The sequence below is a fragment of the Lepisosteus platostomus genome, chromosome 4 (assembly GCF_059453375.1).
Source record: "Lepisosteus platostomus isolate fLepPlt1 chromosome 4, fLepPlt1.hap1, whole genome shotgun sequence".
Lineage (NCBI taxonomy): Eukaryota > Metazoa > Chordata > Actinopteri > Semionotiformes > Lepisosteidae > Lepisosteus > Lepisosteus platostomus.
Genome location: NC_142614.1, coordinates 71,279,979 through 71,298,635, shown reverse-complemented (window position 1 = coordinate 71,298,635; position 18,657 = coordinate 71,279,979). Strand labels below are relative to the sequence as shown.

Genomic DNA, 18,657 nt, shown 5'->3' with positions numbered 1-18,657 from the left:
CAAAGACACACAATCTACAGCACAGTGTCCGAGGTAATGGCACTGACAACACTGCTGCAGAAATTCGGGACTGGAGAGAAGAGCACCACCTACTGGTCCACCAAAGCCAGTTACAGCATCTCTCCAGATGTCTTCTGTTCCCGTACAGGCCAGACCTACTCTTACTCCACTTCCGAGATCTTATAACAATGCTGTGGGTAGAGCCACAGATAACAACCCCTCTGGGGTATTATCTTATTATTGGGGTATCATCAGTATTATTCTAACAATAAATACGGTTTTATTTTTTCCCCACCAGTGTCTTTTGTCATGAAACCTACCAAGAACAACGAAATATCCCAAATAAAACAGCACCGTGGGAAAACAAACTTCCAATCACCAGGATGTAAAAATAAACCATCTGATATGTACTGTAGCAATCCCACCATCTGCCTACCTACAGTAACTGCAGGTCCACAGAAAAACTAGTAATTATTTGAGCTTTATTTTTTTTAAATGTATTACCATTTATTATTTAAAAATACATATATATCAGGTCAAGTCGGTATACTCGAGTACTTCAATGCACCTATATCGAAGTGCTCCTGCATGGATTTTAAGCCCATTTCTTACCTTGACCTCTGACCTACGTGAAGAACCTGCGCCTGAGCTCAGCCCAGCGTTTGCAGTCGCCTTCGCTTTGGGGCTTGCTGCCCTGAAGAACCTGCTTATAGAAGCCTGTTTACCAGACTTTTTACCCGTTTTAGCCATGATGAAATAATGTAGAAATTATCTAAGGTCCTCGCAAAACTACATGCGCCGCTTTTACTTTGTAAACGCACATGCGCTGCAACGCAGCCTCTAAATGTGCCGAACTGTTTTCATGCGCTTTAAGAACTGTCTGCAAAGGCGGCGCGTTTATGACGTAAAACACATGCGCACCTTAATCACAGGATTAAAACAGAAGGATCGACTTTAAAACCGTGTTATCTGTTGTTTATCTTGCCTGATGCTTCACAAAACCGAAGCGGGTGACAGAGGCTCACTTAATTACGCTGCGTCGCGTTTCAAGCACTGTGCGTATAACACAGTGTTTCAACTTCATTTTAATTCTTTAAATACACCGGCCACTACCTCAATGTATTTATTACAATATGCAATTACAGTCCATAAGCTCTACATTAGCCAGTTCTCTGCATCTGACGTTTCAAATGCGTGCAACCTGCAGCTGACAAGTAGTGGGAGTGGTTTTGTACTACTCGTGCTGATGACGTTTTCTCTTCGTTTTCCTGGCGGGAAAGAGGGGATAGACGGAGCCGCTCAGCTGGCTGGTGTGTGGGTGACTTTTGTATCCTACGGAAGCGGACATGCCTCGTCCCATAAACTGCATCGTCGCCGTTTGCCCAAATATGGGAATCGGTCACAATGGGAATCTACCCTGGCATCCAAAAAGACTCAGGTATGTGCTACCTGCTGTGCAGACGCGTGCAGTTTGGGGGGCTGATGCATGTGGTCCACTTAAACTGATTTAGTGCCGGTGTCTCCTTCGCTAGAATCTGCACACAGACGAGAAAACGTTCACCCCACATTAATAACGGGTTAATTAGATAGGCACTCCTGAGCTCGGCAGGATTCATATACTGTTGTGCAAGTTTCTCATTTTCTGCTCATTTGCACTTTTCGCACCCGTGTATAGGAGCGAAGTCGAAGGTCCAACGTCCAACGTCAGCTATTACGTATGATTTCTCGTTGTTTTGTCCGGGCGAGGTACCCCGGTCTGTGTTTTAATTTCTTTGTTTGCTTTTGCAGTAACGAGTTCAAGTATTTCCAGAAGATGACTATGACTCCGACATTAGAAGGTAAATTCGTTGTTGCAAGCCTAACATCCTAAAAGATACTAAAGTGCTTCATAGATTTGGGCTTCATGCGCCTACTGGATACTCAGTTGTGCACAAGCAATTTCTACAGCTTCCGATCTCGCCGTCCTTGTCAGCGGTTTGGATGGTAGTACAACCTGTTTCTAAAACAGAGCTCAGCTTAGTTGCAAAAGGATTTCAGAGCAAAGAGTGTCAGTGCGATACTAGCTCAATAACATATTTAGCCCTTTAAACTTAATTTGAAACGAAAACAAGAACCACGAGCCCTACCAGTTTTTAAAACTTCCGTCAGCTTTGTCTACAGTCTCAGCTCTAGATTCCCTGGAAATACTAAAGATTTAATAATAATTATAATTAATAATTGCTTACACTTATATAGTGCTTTTCTGGACACTCCACTCAAAGCGTTTTTACTGCAAAATCCCGACAGCAAGCAGAGAGAATATTTCTGATACTGCAAGAGTGGCTATAGCATCAGCGTCTAAATCTGTCAGAACAGTATTTCAGTGGTACTCCTTATCTTAATTAAAATTCTGAAGATTAAAAGGTCTGATGCATTAAGTGTAGAATACTTCCTGTATTCCCGAATTACAGTAGCTTTGATGTTGATCACCCCCAGCTCTTACAGCAACTGGTTTTCAGTGCCCATCAGCTCTGCAGTTAATCCTTAATCGGACCAACAAGTTGCTTGTTTTTTTCCTGCTTGAAGGTTGATGATTTAATGGAAGCCTCCAATTTGTTTAGGAACCGAAAACACTCAAGAGTTCCTTTAGGCTTCAGTTAATTAAAGGAGTGGAAAGAAAACCAGCAGTTGTGGGGGTACCCAGGAGGAGGATGGGGAACCCCTAGTGTATAGTATTTCATCCATCCATTTTCTAACCTCTTTATCCAGTTTGGGGTCAGAGGAGAGCAGGAGTCTACACCAGCAAGCAGCAGGTAAAAGTCAGATTGCACCCTAGACGGGACGCCAGTCCATCTCAGGGCAGACAGACACCAGCATACACGTTGACACTAGGGCCAGTTTTCCCACAAGCTAATTATATCTTTGGACTTTGGGAGGAAATGCATGTACATTCTACAACTATAAAGTATATATATATAATGTGTATATATATTATATTATAAGGAGTTCAAGTAGGTAGTTGCGTCAGCATGCATGGGCTGCAAAGGAACAGCTAACGGGTTGATTCCATGCCGAAAAGAAAAGAAAGGAAAAAACGTTTCAGCTGTGGAGTATGTATAATGTAGGCTGATTGCCACTAGATGGCGGTATATCATTGCTTCTCCTCAAGAAAACGAGGCCTGCGCTAGTTCTGGCTGTTTTTCTCTGCAGTAGTTCCAGGGGAGGTGTGTTTGACTATGGGAAGTGTACAGTGCCTTGCGAAAGTATTCGGCCCCCTTGAACTTTTCAACCTTTTGCCACATTTCAGGCTTCAAACATAAAGATATAAATTTTTTATTTTATGTGAAGAATCACCAACAAGTGGGACACAATTGTGAAGTGGAACGAAATCTATTGGATTTTTGAAACTTTTTTAACTAATAAAAAAATGAAAAGTGGGGCGTGCAAAATTATTCGGCCCCCTTGCGTTAATACTTTGTAGAGCCACCTTTTGCTGCGATTACAGCTGCAAGTCGCTTGGGGTATGTCTCTATCAGTTTTGCACATCGAGAGACTGAAATTCTTGCCCATTCTTCCTTGCAAAACAGCTCGAGCTCAGTGAGGTTGGATGGAGAGTGTTTGTGAACAGCAGTTTTCAGCTCTTTCCACAGATTCTCGATTGGATTCAGGTCTGGACTTTGACTTGGCCATTCAAACACCTGGATACGTTTATTTGTGAACCATTCCTTTGTAGATTTTGCTGTATGTTTGGGATCATTGTCTTGTTGGAAGATAAATCTCCGTCCCAGTTTCAGGTCTTTTGCAGACTCCAACAGGTTTTCATCCAGAATGGTCCTGTATTTGGCTGCATCCATCTTCCCCTCAATTTTAACCATCTTCCCTGTCCCTGCTGAAGAAAAGCAGGCCCAAACCATGATGCTGCCACCACCATGTTTGACAGTGGGGATGGTGTGTTGAGGGTGATGAGCTGTGTTGCTTTTACGCCAAACATATCGTTTTGCATTGTGGCCAAAAAGTTCGATTTTGGTTTCATCTGACCAGAGCACCTTCTTCCACATGTTTGGGGTGTCTCCCAGGTGGCTTGTGGCAAACTTTAGATGAGACTTTTTATGGATATCTTTGAGAAATGGCTTTCTTCTTGCCACTCTTCCATAAAGGCCAGATTTGTGCAGTGTAAGACTGATTGTTGTCCTATGGACAGACTCTCCCACCTCAGCTGTAGTTCTCTGCAGTTCATCCAGAGTGATCATGGGCCTCTTGGCTGCATCTCTGATCAGTCTTCTCCTTGTCTGAGCTGAAAGTTTAGAGGGACGGCCAGGTCTTGGTAGATTTGCAGTGGTCTGATACTCCTTCCATTTCAAGATGATCGCTTGCACAGTGCTCCTTGGGATGTTTGAAGCTTGGGAAATCTTTTTGTATCCAAATCCGGCTTTAAACTTCTCCACAACAGTATTACGGACCTGCCTGGTGTGTTCCTTGGTCTTCATGATGCTCTCTGCGCTTTCAACAGAACCTTGAGACTATCACAGAGCAGGTGCATTTATACAGAGACTTGATTACACACAGGTGGATTCTATTTATCACCATCAGTCATTTAGGACAACATTGGATCATTCAGAGATCCTCGCTGAACTTCTGGAGTGAGTTTGCTGCACTGAAAGTAAAGGGGCCGAATAATTTTGCACGCCCCACTTTTCATTTTTTTATTAGTTAAAAAAGTTTCAAAAATCCAATAGATTTCGTTCCACTTCACAATTGTGTCCCACTTGTTGGTGATTCTTCACATAAAATAAAAAATTTATATCTTTATGTTTGAAGCCTGAAATGTGGCAAAAGGTTGAAAAGTTCAAGGGGGCCGAATACTTTCGCAAGGCACTGTATATTCTCCTCTTCCAGTGAGTGTTGGTATACGAGTTGTTTCATGTGTACAGTCCCGGTTACCCAAAATACACGAAGAGAATGTTAATACAGCGTGAATATCCTGTTAGAGTGTGATCCTTACTAGTGATACGTTTTTAATTCGTCATATACAGTAAGTTATTTAGAAATACTTCATTAATTGCTGTTTCAGTATTAACAACTTCATTTGTTTAGTATTTAGAAAATGGCATTGACAGCCGTAAAAATTGCCTAATTAATTAATTGGAAAATGCCACATGCGTTGTCTGCAGTAAATGATTGAACACCTGGTGCCGCTCCAGGTGCTGTATGGGGGGAACATTCTGAATCCCAGTGGTTTTCAAGAGTCTTTTTACTGCGCTTTTCTCTCCCTGCAGGGCAGCAGAATGCAGTGATCATGGGAAGGAAGACCTGGTTCTCCATTCCAGAGAGGAATAGACCCCTCAAAAACAGAATCAACATTGTGCTCAGCAGGGAGCTTAAGTGAGTCATAAGAACAGTATCAAAGGAGCAGAGTCTAGCCTGTCTGTGTACCAGCTGCTTGCTCTTGTGATCTCATCCAGCTATGTCTTGAAAGAAGCTGGGGTATCGGCTTAAGCAACATTGCTTGTCCCTTCTCCCACAACTCTTTGTGTAAAGCACTGCCACAGCCCAATATAAAAAGAGGTCCACGGAGATCCCAGTGGGAGCACTTTGTTTTTTATGTAAATTTCAAATCATAACCAAAGCTGGCACTGAGATTAAAATAAAGTCGCACTGCACCTGATTTAAAGGCATTGTGTCGTCAAGCTCTATGCAAATGCTTCTATGAGTTTACTGTAGCTTGTGCTTTCTCTCATGAGTTGTTAGAGGTGGTGTTAGTCCTGTGACAGTGGAGGTCAGTAAGGCCTTGAGGTTGTGTGTCACGGTATGTTTTTGGCTCTTGTTCTAAGCTGATCCCTTAATTTAGCTATTACGCCATGACTGGTGTGTTGTGAAGAATCAGACGCCCGAGAGCGCTATTCTAAGTGACAGCACAACCTGGTAAATTCTGTGCATGTTATGTCAAACTGCGCCCGTCGAACGAATTGTAAGGATTATGCAAGGATTGCATAGTTCACAATAGTAGCAAAAACTTTGTTTACACACCCTGCACTTAAAGCTGAACTGCGGTTTTATTCCAATATTTCAGGGTTGGAAAGAATCAGCATTGATGTGTGCATTTCAACCTACTGTGAAAGTAAAATGTACACAGCAACCTGTTAAACCTCCAATTTAAGGAGCTCATCGCTTCTTTACACACAACATGAAGAGCTCAGCTGTCCTCTGCTCTGTGTGTGCAGGAACCCACCAGAGGGGGCGCACTACCTAGCCAGCGACTTCAGCTCCGCGCTCCGCCTCCTGGACAGCGCCCCACTGACGGACCAGGTGGACCAAGTGTGGGTCATCGGTGGAAGCTCCGTTTATAAGGTACGTCAGCGAAGACGCGGAGGCAGGGGGGACTTTAACACCCTTTTATTTCACTTGTCGGTTTTTTTTTTGTTCTGCATTTTCCCCCATCAAAAAATAACCTGGGCCTGATCATCTATGGGGTTTTTTTTTTTGTCTGGATGAGGCATATTTTTAAATTGTGCACAGGAGCAGAAAGCTGTACAAAGGGCCGACGGTCAGAAGACCTATTTAAAGTGGTAACTGCCTTAATCTGAAATAAAAACTACATTTATGACTTTGTGTCCCATTGCATTGCCTAGAAGTGTTGTTCATCGTGCTATAAATCACTAATAGATTAGATAGATGAGTATTAAGATGCAGGGTGAGCTGCAATTTGTAGCTATTAGTGGTCCACTGAATGTCTCAATGTATGATAGATGGTTAATTGTAATGCGTTTTCTACCTATTCTCCTTTCTATAAAAATGTTCTAATTAATTCAATTAATTATTTTACACAATAATGTTGTGTTAACTACATTAAACCATCAGAAAATACAACAAAGGAAACTAGTCAAAACATTTGTCAGCTGGCCACGTGTAGGTTTAGGCATAACTTTTCCCAACAGGAGGGACACAGAAAGCGGTTTTGCTTGCAGAGGAAGTGTATGTAATATAAACATCTGTCAGTGTCCGAAAACTGTTTATTCCAGCTAAGGGTTATTCGAGCCTGTCCTGGAAACAGAGCTCAGAGAAGGACTAAACACTGGATGGAACACTAGCCCATCTCAGGACACCTGCCCACGGGGACAATCTAGAGACACCAGTTAACTTAGCTATCTTTTCTTTGGACTGCTGAAAGAAACCAGAACACTAATTGAAAAACCAACCTAAACACAAGGAGAACATGACATCTCCACACAACAGGAGGCTTGGGCCCAAATCAAACATCCTCATCCCAAGGCCTGTCTCTCCTGGCTCCTCCTGTGAGCCAGCAGTGCGACACAGTGCCAGCCCTAATTTAAGTGTTATTAACAATGTCAGTCATATTAACATTGAAATGTATGTTAATCTCGTTTCGAGGAAATGAAAACCATCTTTTGAGGAAGGTTGTGAAAAGGATTTCAGTCCTTTCCCTTCAGACCTATTTTTCGCAGCCCAGTGTATTGGTAATCCTGGAATCGGGATTGAGCTCTTGTTTGCGAGTTCACTCGTTTGAACCTCCATTAATGTGCTTTCAGCTGTGCTGGGCGTGGACCGCCTGCTTGTTGGGCAGTAGGCCGTCTCTTACGGCACAGTCAAGGAAGGTATGAATAAAAACGGCAGCGCGTCTGAGGCCTGTCGGAACCGCGAACCCGCCAGGCGATGTGGTGTGCCATGGTCTGTAATATTATTATTATTATTATTATTATTATTAATAATTGCTTACACTTATATAGCGCTTTTCTGGACACTCCACTCAAAGCGCTTTACGGGTAATGGGGATCCCCTCCACCACCACCAATGTGCAGCATCCACCTAGATGATGCGACGGCAGCCATAGTGCGCCAGAACGCTCACCACACATCAGCTATCAGTGGGGAGGAGAGCAGATTAATGTAGCCAATTCATAGAGGGGGATTATTAGGAGGCCATGATTAGTAAGGACCAATGGGAAATTTGGCCAGGACACTGGGGTAACACCCCTACTCTTTTCGAGAAACGCCCTGGGATTTTTAATGACCACAGAGAGTCAGGACCTCGGTTTTACGTCTCATCCGAAGGACGGCGCCTGTTTTCAGTATAGTGTCCCCGTCACTATACTGGGGCATTAGGACCCACACGGACCGCAGGGTGAGCGCCCCCTGCTGGCCCCACTAACACCTCTTCCAGCAGCAACCTTAGTTTTTCCCAGGAGGTCTCCCATCCAGGTACTGACCAGGCTCACACCTGCTGAGCTTCAGTGGGCTGCCAGCTGTGAGCTGCAGGGTGATATGGCTGCTGATATGGCTTCCATCACCTGTACCATGGCTATGGTGATGGAAGAGGAGACTTGTCGAAGCAGCGTGATCTAACGGTCATGCATTGACTGTCGGTGTGAGATGACTGAGACACAGTTTGCTCAGCTCGCATTGTTTTCTTACTGAGGGAGGGATAAAAGATGTATTCTGTGGTTGAGCTTGGGGGCCGTTCCCTTGTTTTTTGTTTCTGAAAATGACATCCCTCTGATCCCAAGAGCCAGATGTCTCAACAATGTCTGGTTTCTGTTTCTGCCTATTCAGACACCCAGGTGAGCAATTTGCATAGAGCTATTCTGAACGTGCTGCTGGAAATGTATTTATGCATGTGTCTCAGCAGAGGGGTTTTTTTTTTGTTTACAGCTGCTTGCTCATTTAACCGAATAGCGTGGGATTTGTCTTATTCCACAAAAATGTTTGAAGGAGAGAATTTAATTCTGCATAATCCTGTTTTTCTACTGAAGTGCTAATGCAGGACTAAGCATGGCATTGTGATGATGCATTTTAGTCATTTTGTTTCTTTTTTTCTTTCAACACCTGGGGAAACGTGGACATTGGTAATGTACAGGGAAATGCATTAAAAAGTTTGCAAGTTGTTAGCGAAGTGATCTGAGGATCTCATCCAGTCACTTCTTTGGAAGACTCAATGGTATCAGCTTTGATAACACAGCTCAGTAGCATGCTCTGGAGAAGTGTGTCCTGTTGCCAGTTTTAAATGTACTTTCCATGTTTCTATTTTTTTTTGAAAATGTTGACTTTTAGGATTTGAACATTTAAACATTTGAATATGACCCCGTAGTCTTCCAAGTGACTAAAATATTTAATTCCTTTAGCCAGTGTAGGCTATACATTTGAATATGGTTGATGTACTCCAGACTAATTCCACTGCAGCAATGCTCTGCATAATATTGAAATAAACATTGAATTCAATTGAATATTGAAAATAAACAGTCTAATTTTAGAATTTAAAATTTACATCCCTAAATTCTGCACTTTTTACTATATATTTTATCATTTTTGTGCTATTCTTATCGCTTCCTCAAGCTGTCTTGAAAACATGTCCACATAAATATCTAAATCTTTTTCATATTTAGCATCTTTAAGCTCATGGCTTGTATTTTATGTGTTTTTTTTTTGTTCCTGGCTGTATGTAATCTGCACTTGTCTTTATTTTGAATTTGCCATGGAGCTTCTAAGGTTTGCAGAATTGACATGTCTTTTCACTGTAACAGAATCTAGGAAGGGCAGTGGTCATCATCTGAACCACAACATCATCCCAGCTGGAGCTTCTACACCCTTAGACTAGCGCTTTGATATCCAAAGCCATTTCAGACTGCCCTGCTTTCTACATTTTCTCCTGTGACGTATCTCAGCTCTATTGCAGCTTGGTGAAGATGGAGCTTTCACACCACTTGGACAGATCTGCCAGTGTGTTTGAGAACTAATCTGCAGCCGTCTTTGTCCACAATCGCCTGTTTCACACAGGGGCCGGGAGCAAAGATTAGGGCTCAGAGAGGACCGACACCAGCATCTCTGCAAGACTATGGCCATCAAAAACAAATGCTAAAGGTTATTGTGGGTAACGGCAATTCAGCGGAAAACATTTCAACAAAAACACAGCACTTGGGAAACCTTTAAAAATCAATCGATAAGTTTATTTTCAGTAACCCTGATGGCAGCAGCTGTGCCTTCATTCCACAGGCCCTGGGAAATGAGCTGGTGTCCTTCTTCACCATCACGTCAGTGTGAGTTGCTTTGCAAGCTATGTGTTTTACATGTTGGTGATCTCTCCTGCCGATCCAGAAGCATCCCAAAAACCATTAATAACTCTCTGAGCATGGCGAACTCGATCATTAAGAAGTGGACAGGACCCAGACTCTGCCCAGATCAGGCTGTCCCTCCCAGCGGAGCAGCTAGGCAAGGAGGGATCTGGGTAGGGTTGTCAGATTGAGGGCAATGGTGACAATGAAAGAGTCCCGTTCAGTGACTGAGATGGGGAAAAAATGGGTCAACAGTATCATTGTCACTCTCCAAAGAAAGACTTGCATTAAACCTAGAAAATACAACAACGAGCCAAACTGATGCTGCAAACATGTAACAAAATATTTTTTGGTCACACTGGATAAAACTGGAACTTTTTGGTACAAATGCGAAATATTAAATCTGACGCAGACTTAACATAGTGCATCACTCAGCCCACACCATCCCTACTGTCAAACAAGGCATTGTGATATAGTTCTGCTTCTTATCACCAGAGACTGGGAAACCTGTCAAGACTGATTGAATTTACTGCATCAGACCTAAAACTTGGACACAAATTCAACCTTTCAGCAAGACAGTGATCCACAGCACAGTGCCAGAGCTGCACTGAAGTAAATTAAGTAAATTAATCCTATTGAGAATCTGGAAAGACTTGAAAAGGTCTATCCATAAGGTATCCCTAAGCATCTTGAGAAGGCTTTGGTAAATCTTCCAAGAAGAATGGTTAGAAATTGTACCAAGCTGGTGTTCTTCCACCACATATTGAGTTAAAGGGTCTGAATCTGCAGTGGCCACATTTTTTACTTGCTGGCATTTACTTTGAGTTATCTTAACCCTTAGAAGTCTTCAGTTTGAGCCATCGGGTTGTGAATCGGTTATTAAGTTTAAAGATGTGTATGCATCATTTTATAATTTCACAGAATAGGGTCTGAGTGCATCTGCACAGCTGTACGCTTCACGTTTAATATCTGAAAACGAAGTGATTTATGTACATATGCGTTTTTGCAGGCATTGTGGATCTCTACTTGCAGGGAACGGGGAAGGCAGTGTCAGGGAGGGACTTGAAGCGCTGAGCTAGAGCAGGCAGGATTTAAAGCAAAACAAACAGCTGCAGGTGTAGATGTTTTGTTTTCCTTTCCACACATTAGCCTCCTGGTAGCTGCCGAGCTGCTATGTAAATGGTCGTTGCGCCTCGCCTGGAAGAGCTCTGTGAATAAATCTGCGCTGCTCCTGTTGGGGAGGGCTCTTTTATCTTGGCTTTTTCATGCCAGTCGGTAAGGTCCCCTTTTTTCTTTTAAATCCACACATACAGAAAGGATTAAAGGGCCTCTTGAGAGGCTGTAAGGTCACCTCAGCCTTTCATGTCTGTGTGCTGTCAAAATTAAATTTTCCCTCGCCTAAGATTAGTCAGCCAGTGCTGTCAAAACCTCTCTTGCGCTCTTCGCGCCGCTGGCTCAACGGACCGCTGCCCTGACGTGGGTCTCGAAATGACCGGTGTAAGCATCTCTTCGTTTTTATTCTGACCAGTTCGGCTAACCCCACCCTTCCTCGCCGTGCGGCCGAGTCAGAGCCGACCTGTGCCGACCTCTTCTCTCCACCCGTCCCCTGACTGCCCCCTGCTGGTGAGCTCTGCTGGGGTCACCTGTCGTTGTAAGCGGCCATGAAGATCACCCGTTGGCCCCCCATGTGTCTGGGTGCACTTTCCATTATCGGAGGTATTTGAAGCTGTGCTCCCCCTGTAACTCTACAGGGCTAGTCCTGGGCCATTTGAATGAGCGTGTGTTGAGGAAGTAATAAACCTTGATCACCCGCCATCAGCGCCGTTGGGTTGGTCGTCATCCGGAGGTCAGGCACCAGGTTGTGGGTCTCCCAGCTCAGCCCGTTTCAACAGGACCGGCCTTGACTGAGCTGGAGGAGGAGGAGGAGGAGGAATATCTGGGAAGGATGCAATCTTGTAGTTCTCAAGATGTGTGGATGCCAAGCGAGATCATCAGGGACAGCTCAAGGAAGAGTCCTGCAAGCACTCTCCCCCGAATATAGGACCTTCTCCACCTGCTGGAGAGCAGATCCCATCTCTACGGCGCTCATGGAAGACAGTCATCCTAGCCTGCAAGGGACAGCCAGTGAGTGATAAGTTGCATTTGCAGAGTATTGTCAAGCCTGTTGTATCTCTGTCAGTTATAAGCACTTATGAGTGTGAAATTATACCTTAACCACTCAGGCTGCATTGCCCTTTATTGGTATTATTGATCATCAGATTTAAGATCAAGATCACTTTATTGGCCATATACAATTTCTTGCATCAGGAATTTGTCTTTTTTCGCATACCCCAGCTTGCTCTCCATGAAACACACAGACGAGGAGAGAACCTTGGGGCCAGAGCGCAGGGTCAGCCTTTTATACGGCGCCCCTGGAGCATTTGGGGTGAAGGGCCTTGCTCAGGGGCCCAGCAGAGTAGGATTCCTTTGCCGGCCGCGGGATACGAACCGGCAACCTTCCAGCCACAGGCGCAGATCCTGAGTCACAGAGCCACCGCTCCGAAGTGCAGCTCAGTTGGATTGAAGTCGGGATATTGACTTAATCGAAGATTTTCCACGTCTTTTTTTCTCCTGCTGAACTGTTGGGTTGCATCAGCCACCCCTCATCCAAACATGTGGGCATTGATCTGGCACTCCCCAGGAAGGGGCATGAAAGAGCTGGAAGCCGGCTTGTGAGCCGGTGGCTGCCGCACGGTGCTGAAATATTAAACACTTTGACTTTTCTGAAACGCGCTTTCAAAGCGTGGCGGGCTGTTATCCTGGAGTGAGACTCGGCAGCTCACTTCTTCAGTGGAATACGTCCGTGCCAGCCTGCTCCCTGTGGGCAGTTCATGATGAGCTGTGCCAGTGCTTGTACAGCCCTTGTGTAGGGTGGAGCTGTGCAGTGCAGTTGGTGGGGGCCCTTACAGTAAGCGTTGCTGTGCTTGTTGATCTCCGTGTGGGGCCAGCGGGCTGTGTCTTGGGAGAGTGACTTGGATCTGTGCCTGCAGGTAGAAACTCCATTCTTCCCAGAGCCTCTCGGCATCGGAATGGGCGAAAACTGACCCCTTGAGCAAGGTTTTAATTACACTAGTTCAGTGACAATGTGGTCTGCTGACTGTATTTGTGCAGTGGTTCCTTTATCCTGACTTCCGTCTATGTCATTCTCCTGTGCATCTGTTAACGGCAGTGTTTCTAATAGACAGCTAGGATTAAGGGGCTGATCTGTCAGACTGGATATTTCAAACCATAGATCTCTGTGAAATTGTAAATATCCACCTGAATAACACTGTCAAAGTCTTGAAAATTCAGCATTGTTTCAGTCCAGAGAACATGCAGAATATCTGCCTGCTTTGGACAATTGGATTACACCTGATCTTTTCCTGTAGATTTCAGTTTTTTGGTCACACGTGAGATCTGTCCGTTTTTCTGTATTTTTGTCTGTTTCTTTGGTTTTCTTTAACTTCTGTTTTTGGATGTTGCTTCAGCGTGATGCAGACCTGAGGAGGAAGGAGGTGAGGCACAGGCCTATGATTATCATTATCATAAGGTGGGTGAGGTTGCCATTGTAGTGGATAGAGTTGGGCTCTCTGGTCACTGCCGGGCTTGTAAGGCTGATTAGAGTCTTAGGAGCAAAGAAACGTGTCTGAAGTGGAAAGTTCAGCAGCACACAGCACTAGCCTGGCTCCAAACATGAGCTTCAAAACACCTGTTTACTGTTGGGTCTTACAAATCTTACAAATTGAGTGTACTGAGAAACGTCCTAATGAAGCATGTTGCTATAGTAGCCCTGTTGGCAACTCAGCTCCTCCACCAGCCTGGCTTGTTAAAAGCCTTTGAATTAATTTTGTACACTTTAATTCCCTGCTGTTTGCTCTCGATTAGCTCTGTTGTGCGTGTATTCGCCCAGTCGGTTACATCTCAACACGGGAGGAAGCAGATATAATTCCGCCTCCAGGACTTCTCAGAATAAGGAACAAAGGCATATGGACTGGGTGGAGCAGTGGCGCAGTGGTTCGCATTGCCGCCCGCAGACCTGGGGCCTTGGGCTCAATTCCAGTCCTGGGGGGCTGTCTGGGTGGAGTTTGCATGTTCTCCGCTGTCGATGTGGGCTTCAAGTGAGCTTTCGCTGGTGTTTCCTCCCACGGTCCAAAGACATCCTGGTAGATTAAAAACTCATCCTGGTGTGGGTGGGTGTGAGTGCCCTGCCATACAGTGGCATTTCGTTCAGGGTGTTCCCTGACTTGTACCCATTGCACGCTGGGGCAGGCTTCAGCTCCCCTGTGACCCTGTACTGGATAAAGAGGTTCTAAAAAATGTATGGATATATGAGCCACTTATTCTTTTAAGCCGTTTGCAGTAAAACGTTCTTTAAAACCGTGATGAACACAGGGAACGATGCTATTGGGGTTTGTTCGCTCACTGTCCGTCATTGCTGAGTGTAATCGTGGAACACAACATGGAATATCTTTGCTTTCTGTCACTCTGTTTTTCTCGGCGCGTCCCTTACTTTACCGTGTACGCAACGTAAACAAAGCCCTGCAGAGCTTTTGTCCTTCCTCCCTGCCTGTCGTCATGGAGATGTTGCTGCTCAAGGATGAAGAGGCCCTTTTACTTTTTTCCTCTTGCTCCCCCAACTTTGTGGCTTTGTCTAGAATTGATTGTTTCATGTAGGAGCATTAATAGGTTGTGCGCTGGCATGTCGAATCATTGGCCTGTTTTTTTATGCAATGTCTTTGACTTTTTTCACTCTGCAAGAATCTATATAAAGAGCAGGGCTGATAAGGCAGACTTCCTGTTACATACTGAAATAAATGCAACAGATGTTGTTAACGCCATGTCTACTGCAGAGGTAAGTTGCATCTAAAGGCAAGGTGGCTGAAGTCTTTTCTCTCCCACCTTGGCCAAACACCTGCTCGAAGTTCCCTTTCTGTATGTCAGACTGACGAGGGACCCGTTTCTCCTTCCACGTGAGCTCAGAGATTCTGTCTGGGAAAGGAGTCGTGATTAGTGTGTGTAAACATGTTCGCTAAGAGCCTTTTTAAAAGTATTACATATTTCCTAAGACACTTCCTTTGTAGCCCTATTCCATTATCTCCATCCTCTAGGATCAACAGAATTCAGTAATCCTCAGTATTCCACTCACAGATAGGCTGAGGCCAAAAGCAACAATGTCCAAGCAGAGCACAGTAGCACAGATAAAATAGATATGATGTCCCGCTGTTTTGTGTCACATTAGCAGTATTCTAAGTTCAATTAAAAGTTGGAAAAAATCAAAGCAGGGAGCAGGGGCTTGGAAGTCTGCACTGCTGCTTCAAGCGCTCTTCTTTCCTGACTGGGGTACCTTCTGTGTGGAGCCTGCATGTTCTGTGGACTTATATGGGTTTCCTCCAGGGGTTCCAATTTCCTCCTACCTTGCAGTAATATGCAGGTTCAGTGGCCTGGTGTCTCTATAGCGTGCCTGCGTACCTGTTTGTGTGTGCCCCCCCGTCCTATCCAGTGTGTAGTTTCACCAGGAAAAAGTTACTTTATGGTGATGGATGGATCGTTGGGCGTTGACAAACGGGTAAGTACTGATCTCCTCAGAAGGCGTCCATAAGCTTTTTGTGTCTGGATAAATTATGGTCACGTGTTTGTTTTTTTTCCCCAAAAGCTGTGCTGTACCTGGAGACCCCACAGTTTCCAGTTCCTTATGAAAAGCGAAAAAGGGGCTCGTTGAAAAGAGTTGTCATGCAATCTGTTCTCTGTGCTTCGTCCTGTAGGAGGCGATGGAAGCCCCAGGCCGGTGTCGTCTCTTTGTGACTCAGATCCTGCAGGACTTTGAGTGCGACACCTTCCTGCCTGAGATTAATTTAAACAAATACAGGCTTCTGCCAGAGTAAGTGGGGTTTTTCTCCGTAAGAGAGGGCAACATTGGGTCAGAAGCAGAGAGGGTGCCGATGTTTAGAAAGCTGAGCAAGCTCTGTCGCAGCGGGAACTGCCAGAGTTTCCAAAAGCACTGCGATGAAGATGGAGAACGTCGCTTGAAACCCCAGCAGGACGAAGAGAGCCCACTGAAGCCCACACACCGCAGTGCCACTGCTGGTTTACTGAGAGAGTGTCGTCACTCCCACAGCGTGCTATTAACACGATTGCGTGCGTTTTTCAGACCTAATGCTTGTACGCTCCGGTCAGCACATTTTTTTCCTCTTACAGGTTTCCAGGTGTGCCATTGGAGGTTCAGGAGGAAAACGGGATTCGGTATAAATTCGAAGTCTATGAAAGCATTCAGAACTGACTCGCATTTCCACATAACTCTGGCATTGTCTCTTCTACACACTGAAGGCTTTTTGTTTTGTGCTGTGTGTTTTTTCTAAAAACACAATAAATTGATTGATTGATATCAACACTACTGACCATTTAGAACGGTAACTTTTTTGGCCTTGGAATTGAACACTATTGTTAGTTTGGGGGCTGAAAAAGCAACAAACAAGCAACATTAAACTGCCAGCAGTCGAGACTCTTGGGGAAAGTGTATTTACATGACTGTTCAATGTAGCGGCCAGGGAAAACTGCTGTAAATGTGACTGTAAATGTCACTGTAGTTTCCACCCCCTTCAGCCCAGCGCCCTGTAGTTCAGTCTCTTTGCAGTACATCAATATTTCAGTGTGCTATTCAGAAATGAATTAGTTTGGTCTTAATGTTGATTTAAAAATACTCAGTGATGTTTCGCAACACAGTAGCTTAATTTTGTGCAGGCACTGTTCAATGTCAATTAAAGTCAGTGAGATACTGTTGTACAGCTGTGTTTGCTCATATGGGTTGTCTGTTTTGTCCTTCTCTCCCGTGTGCGATGGCAGGGTTTGTAGCTCAGAACCAAGATGTGAAAAACAGATATTTATCCCAAATAGTGTTGGATATAACAAAAATAATTTTAACAAAACTGCAAGTACACCAGTACAGGACCTAATGTGATATTTTGGGTTTCTTTTCAGTGTTTTCTCTTTTATATAAGAATGGTACAATATGTTTTCTGGGGGAAGGGGTGCAGGGGCATCCTAAAACTATCAGTTTTAGAAACAGTGCGCCTGATAGTTGTCATCTGAAATAGCTGAGGGTCCCAACACTGTGGCAATGCTGTGTATCAGATAGGATCCGCCTGGTGCGTTTGATGTTGGCTCCTGTTCTTCTTTTGTGCACTTAACTCCCGAAGCAAAGATTTGACATTCATGATGTTTCGATACAACAATCAACTTTTAACTGTACTGGTGTCCTCTGGAAAAAATAAAGGGCGCTTCAGGGTGATCTAGGCTCAAAGCTGGCTGGGTGCATTTAAAAACAGAGCTTATTTGGTAATAAAAATAGACATGCTGGCTGATTGAAATGACATTTCTCAGTGTAAAGAGATGCAATCACTGCGTTCAGCTGGCAGCTCAAGCACATGTTTGTTAATAATTTTTCTTAATTGCTCTTTTGCAGCACACTTATCCTTATGGAAAATGGGGGCAGTTTCATAATGCCAGAGGTTTTTAAACACTCCAGTAAATTAGCTCTCTGGTTTGCCTCACAGTTTCGGTAATTTTAGCATTTTCGTGGCTTGCAAATAAAAGTGTTTTTTTTTCAATCAGTCGCGACCTGGTTGAAAAATGGATCTCCTGAGCACCAAATGCCTGGTTATCTCCGTGTTGTTAATAATGGCATCAGGTACTGTAATGGGATGAAAGTCTGAAAGCGCCCTTATTAGAAACATTGCTTTTTACTAGACAGCAGCAATCGTTTCAGGTATAGAGCTTTATTTAATCAAAATGGGAGAAATCGCTCACTGTCCTGACGTCTTCAGAACCGACAATGACATGCAAGCCGGACAGCTCGAGGAAACCAGGGAGAAGTGCCTTTGAGAAGGAGAACAGGAGGTACTTCTGTACGCAAAGGGTGGCGGGAGGAGGGAATAAGCTGCTCTGCCTATTTCTGGAACTGAGCTCCGGCTGCTTTCAAGAAGCAGCTGGGTGGGATTCTTGAAATAATTACTTTGAAATAGTGGTCTGCTTCCCCCTTCTGGTTTTAAACTTACTTTCAGCACCTGAACGTTGTTCAACTGTATCTTCAGTTCAGAAGGATGCAGAGTTAGGGGGTTTTCTCTTTCTCCTCTACAGCGGTTTTCCCACTCCTTTCAGAGACGCCTGTGTTGTGTGATGGTTTCTAAGCGATATAAAGATTAAAATCTGTTTTAGATTTTAAAAGCCTTTTTTTAAGTAGCTTGTTATTTTTCAATTTGGTTAAAGCTGTATACATATAACTGTCTTTTAAGTTTAAATTTAAATTTAAAGTCGTCTCTCATCCTTTACCAGTCTGGGTTTTCAGATCTAAATCATGAATCCTGCCGCTTATCAAAAGCTGAAGTGGATCTAGCTGTGAATCTTAATGAGCGTTTCGTCCCGGACGTTAAGAGAGCTGCCCGCACCCTTGTGTGTGTCTGGAGCTGTGATTGGAGCCAGGGAGGTTTCCTTGTTCTGAATCCCAAGGGACAACCGCAAGAAGCTGGGCTGCTGATTCCCATTGATTCGAGTGCGAATGAAGCACGCCTGCTTAGAACAGGCAGCCACACTTTCAATATGTC

General features: G+C 44.3%; 2 protein-coding genes across 2 annotated transcripts in view; one reads left to right on the top strand and one right to left on the bottom strand.

The window, feature by feature from the left end:
* Window positions 1-899, bottom strand: part of msh3 (mutS homolog 3 (E. coli)) — a 108,897-nt gene extending 107,998 nt beyond the window's left edge. The window contains exon 1 of the mRNA XM_088630607.1: window positions 613-899. Coding sequence (XP_088486733.1) covers window positions 613-750 — 138 coding nt within the window. The 5' untranslated portion in view covers window positions 751-899. The remainder of the gene's footprint in view (window positions 1-612) is intronic.
* A 252-nt stretch (window positions 900-1,151) lies between these two features.
* dhfr (dihydrofolate reductase) lies at window positions 1,152-16,845 on the top strand. The gene is made up of 6 exons (XM_088630608.1): window positions 1,152-1,438; window positions 1,789-1,838; window positions 5,256-5,361; window positions 6,201-6,327; window positions 15,823-15,938; window positions 16,256-16,845. Exons 1-6 carry the CDS (start codon window positions 1,347-1,349, stop codon window positions 16,335-16,337), a joined length of 573 nt encoding a protein of 190 aa, XP_088486734.1. The 5' UTR covers window positions 1,152-1,346; the 3' UTR covers window positions 16,338-16,845.
* Window positions 16,846-18,657: the final 1,812 nt, after the last annotated feature.

Bases quoted from the DNA above. Each gene is read 5' to 3' on its own strand.
- dhfr (XM_088630608.1), top strand. From the start codon at position 1,347: ATGCCTCGTCCCATAAACTGCATCGTCGCCGTTTGCCCAAATATGGGA. The intron at 5,362-6,200 runs GTGAGTCATAAG...CTGTGTGTGCAG, and splicing joins GTGCTCAGCAGGGAGCTTAA to GAACCCACCAGAGGGGGCGC. The intron at 15,939-16,255 runs GTAAGTGGGGTT...TTCCTCTTACAG, and splicing joins AAATACAGGCTTCTGCCAGA to GTTTCCAGGTGTGCCATTGG.